This window comes from Astyanax mexicanus, chromosome 9 (genome assembly GCF_023375975.1).
Source record: "Astyanax mexicanus isolate ESR-SI-001 chromosome 9, AstMex3_surface, whole genome shotgun sequence".
NCBI lineage: Eukaryota > Metazoa > Chordata > Actinopteri > Characiformes > Acestrorhamphidae > Astyanax > Astyanax mexicanus.
Genome location: NC_064416.1, coordinates 6,720,299 through 6,725,371, shown reverse-complemented (window position 1 = coordinate 6,725,371; position 5,073 = coordinate 6,720,299). Strand labels below are relative to the sequence as shown.

General features: G+C 40.4%; 1 protein-coding gene across 1 annotated transcript; it reads left to right on the top strand.

Moving 5' to 3' along the window:
• Window positions 1–2,473: 2,473 nt before the first annotated feature.
• On the top strand, window positions 2,474–4,096 carry LOC125804537 (uncharacterized). Its single transcript, XM_049483334.1, has 2 exons — window positions 2,474–2,747; window positions 2,860–4,096. Exons 1-2 carry the CDS (start codon window positions 2,538–2,540, stop codon window positions 3,517–3,519), a joined length of 870 nt encoding a protein of 289 aa, XP_049339291.1. The 5' UTR covers window positions 2,474–2,537; the 3' UTR covers window positions 3,520–4,096.
• The last annotated feature ends 977 nt before the right edge of the window (window positions 4,097–5,073 follow it).

Sequence of the window (5,073 nt, the reverse complement as noted above, 5' to 3'; positions counted from 1 at the left end):
CACACATTCAACATCCTCAACACACACACACACACACTCAACATCCTTAACACACAAACACACACATTCAACATCCTCAACACACACACACACACACACATTCAACATCCTCAACACACAAACACACACATTCAACATCCTCAACACACACACACACTCAGCATCTTTAACACACACACACACTCAACATCCTTAACACACAAACACACACATTCAACATCCTCAACACACACACACACTCAGCATCTTTAACACACACACACACTCAGCATCTTTAACACACACACACACACTCAGCATCTTTAACACACACACTCAGCATCCTCAATACACACAAACACACACACACACACACACACACACACACTCAGCATCCTCAACACACCCACACACACCTTGTTTATGGCAGTATGTAAGGCAGTACACGGCGGAAATGCTCGGCTGTAATAAATGTGCTTCCTAAATCCTGCCCAGGGGGACACACACTCCTCTCAGCGCAGCAGATTTCCCAGCATGCACCCTGTGACACGCTCTCTTGTGAATTGTGCCGTGTTCCCGGCGCGGGGATGCAGCGTGTCCAACGCCGCAGATAATGTTCCCAGATCAGCGCATGAAGGATTACACATTTCTACATGATCCCAACCGCAGATAACTTCCTGTTTACAGCACAACACCAACAACACACACTCTGCTCAAATAGCACACACACATAACTCAAATATCACACATAACTCAAATCACGCACACACAAATAGTTCAATAATACACATATATAACACACATAACTCAATTACCACACACACATAACTCAAATCACACTCACAATTCAAATCACACACATAACTCAAATAATACACACACATAACTAAAATAATAAACGCACAATTCAAATATCACACACACAGATAACTCAAATAACACACACACACATTAAGCAAATAACACACACACACACATAACTCATTAACTCATATCACACACACACACACACACACAGATAACATAAATTACATACACACATAACTCAAATATCTCACATACCTAACTCAAATAATAACACACAATTCAAATATCACACACACACACACACACACACACACACACAGATAACATAAATTACATACACACATAACTCAAATATCTCACACACCTAACTCAAATAATAACACACAATTCAAATATCTCACACACCTATCTCAAATAATAACACACAATTCAAATATCACACACACAGATAACTCAAATAATGCACACTCAAATCACACATGTAACTCAAATAATAAATATACGCAACTCAAATAACACATACTAATAACTCAAATATCTCACACACCTAACTCAAATAATAAACACACATAATTAAATATCACACACACATAACTCAATTATCACACACACATAACTCAAATCACACAAATAACTTAAATCATACACATAACTCAAATCACAAACACACACACGCATAACACATAACACACACAACTCAAATAATACCCACATAACTCGAATGACACACACACATAGCTCCAACAAAAACTCACACCTCAACTTAAATAACACACTCCCAGCTCAAATCACACCCAAATAACTTTAATTACACACACTCCAACTCAAAGTACAACACATTCTGGTCTACAGTGGTCCTGAGGTCAGAAACGAAGCAATTCTGTAATTGATTGATTGATTGATCAATCGATTGATTGACACAATTCATCCTAGTGAAACAACAATTTAAACTGGATGCTCATTATTAGGTGACACTCTGAATAAGGATTACAGTTTTTATTGATTGCTTTGACCTGTTTGAAGAAACTGGGAACCTCTCAGTCTTCATCATCACCATCTCAGCAGAGCAGAAGACACCTCTTGTAAATGTGTTAACCCATTCTCATTGGATTAACACAGTTTTCACACCCTTTTGCAAAACAGTTAACGCAGATGTCATTCAAGAAGTCCAAACTTCAGGAGTTTAACTTTGGTTACAGAACAGAAACCATAAGCTCCAAACTCTTAGACACTCCCTGATCATTATTACATCACTGAAAGCACCTGGTTGACACTTCTTCACAGAATATTTAAATTTGCAATCAGTCTGCAGGCCTGTGTTGTTCTTTGCAAGCATGGATCGAGGAGGTCTAATGCAGATGAGAGGAAGAGTGAGAGTAAGAGGTAGAGGGGTCAGAGGAAGAGGAGTCCGTGTGCGAGGTAGAGGTATAGCTGGAAGGGCTCAAGTTACCGATGAAATTCGGGCAACTGTGATTGATCATGTTGTAAACCATGGCCTTTCATTGAGAGAAGCTGGACAGAGAGTCCAACCTGTTCTCAACAGAAACACTGTTGCATCCATTGTTAGAGTTTTTCAACAGGAGAACAGGTAATGTTGCTATACAGTATATACAGAAATACAGTATCTGCAGTGATATACATTACTTCGTGTAATTTTGTCCACATTTCATGTATTCTTTATCGAAAGACTACCAGTCGGTGGTGGTAGAGGGAGAATTTTTAATGCTGAACAGGAGGCAGCCGTTGTCAACATGGTTCTGGCAAATAATGCCATTAGGCTGCGTGAAATCAAGGCAGCAGTGATTGCTGATCAGGGAGTATTTAGGAACATCCATACTGTGAGTGAGGCCACAATTGACCGCGTCCTCCGAAGGAATCATATGGCCATGAAACAGCTCTATAGAGTTCCTTTTCAGAGGAACTCTGAAGCTGTGAAGGAGGCCAGATGCCAATATGTGGAGGTAAGGAAACACAACAGTACTATCCTCGTAATCCTTGTTATATCATGCAGTTACTGTAGAGTGAACTGGAGTCACTTTGACATAATTGTAATTTTGCCTTTGTATTATTTAGCGAATAATGGAGCTTGAAGCTGAGGGGGCACATCATATCTTCATTTATGTCGACGAAGCCGGCTTCAATCTTTGTAAAGTAAGGAGACGAGGAAGGAACCTCATTGGGAATAGGGCCACTATTACTGTTCCAGGGCAGAGGGGTGCCAATATAACTATGTGTGCTGCCATCTCCAATGATGGCGTCCTGTGCCATATTCCTACCATTGGCCCATACAACACTGAGCGTCTCATAGCATTCCTGAATGCCCTTTATGACATCCTGATCCCACCTCAGGAGCGAGGCCTGTTGAGGCCTGGCATGCCACGGTTCGTGATTATCTGGGACAATGTGGCGTTCCACCACTCTCGTATTGTGAATGAGTGGTTTGCAGTGCACTGTCGGATGATGGTACAATTTCTTCCTCCATACTCTCCGTTTTTAAATCCCATAGAGGAATTCTTTAGTGCATGGAGATGGAAGGTATATAATCACCGACCCTATGAACAGATGCCCTTGCTCAATGCAATGACTGCTGCTGCCCAAGATATAGATGCAGAGGCATGTCAAGGATGGATCAGGCATGCTAGACGATTTTTCCCTCGGTGCATTGCACGAGAGAATATTGAATGCGATGTGGATGAGGCCTTGTGGCCCAGGCTTCAAGAAAGAGGAGACTAGAAGAGACAGAAGAGTATCACTTGTGGCTATCGCTTATACTCTTATAGTATAGACCTACTATAGTTTTTCGTTGTTTACTGTAAAATTCTGTGTTTTTTCATAATTTCTTACACAGTAATGGATTTTATTTTTATTTCCATGTATTTTCAGTTGGAATATTTCATTTGTCAGCCACAGTCTAAAAAAATTAAGCATTTAATTAATAAAATTTGCATCAAAGCATATCTGATTCTGGATGCATTTTTTTTGCTAGAGGGTAAATTTGACTACATACAGTCACATATAGACTACAATGACAAGCAATGGTCACTGATTCACACATGAGTGCTGTATTTTGTATTTTGTTGCCCAATGTGTAATGATTGATTGGAGGTGTTCATACACTTGTGTCAAATGTGAGTTGTTTGAAGGCTAAATTTGCTTTTGTTGCATATTTTAAAGGTTTTGACACTGGTTTGGCCTTTTGCAAACAAAATGTGTAATTTTGAACACTGTGTCACTGTTTAGGTCTCAGTGTTAACTGTTTCGAAAAATGTGAATTTGAGTCGACGGCAGCGTCAAAACAACCAATAAAAACTGTAAACTGTAAAGATTTTGACCAAAGTAAAAGCTTGACTTTTAGAAGCTTCAATCTGAGACTAAGACATATATTGAGAGAGAAAGAGAGAGAGAGAGAGAGAGAGAGAGAGAGAGAGAGAGAAAGCAGGATAGAGCGTGATGATGTGCTTCACTGCAGAGTGACAGAAAAGTAGGGAATTTTGATTCCATTTCCTGCCGCTCCGTGTAGCGTGACACAGCCAAAGCTGGCTGCTAAATAGGCCTCGGCTGTTGAATATGTATGAGCCATTGTACAGGCTAGTAAATTGCATGTTCCTTTGATTGCTGACTTCTTTTAAATTATTAACAACCAGGTCTAGAAGGAAAGACAGGAGGACAAAAAAAATCATCTGAATGAGCTTTAGGGGGTGAAGCACAAACACGGCCGTCCTCCCCGGCCTTCCCGCTTCACAACAACCTGCCCATCACCGTCCTGCCTTTGATCTATTCTCTCTCTTTTTGTAAAGGTCACTGGAGATTAAAGGCTCCATCTCATCGGTAATAAAAGCAACACTTGGGCCATTGTTAAAAACACCAGCGAGAGAAAGAAGTGCAGCCAGCAGCAGCATGAGTTCACATGTCGAGCACTGTGTGAAAACATCTCCGCAAAAAAAAGAAGGAAAAGAAGCGTATCATCAAGGAAAAAAGGTTTAGATGTCAAATTGATGCTAACACACCGGTAATTAGACTTCAGAAAGAAGCCAACAGGTGGTGAGGAAAGTTTTAAAAAGTTTTAAAAAGCAAACGCAGCAGGGAAAGTGGAGGTACAGTACAATAAAGAGGGTCCTGATATATTGATCAGTGCCTGAAAGCACAAGAAAGAGATTTCTAATATTTCTAAAAGTGGCTAGTCAGTGGAAGTGCGAGATACAGTATGTGTTTCTAACAAAGTGGCTAGCGAGTGGAAGTTCCAGGTGGTAGGTTGTCTTACTATAGTGGCCAGTGAGTGAAAGAAAA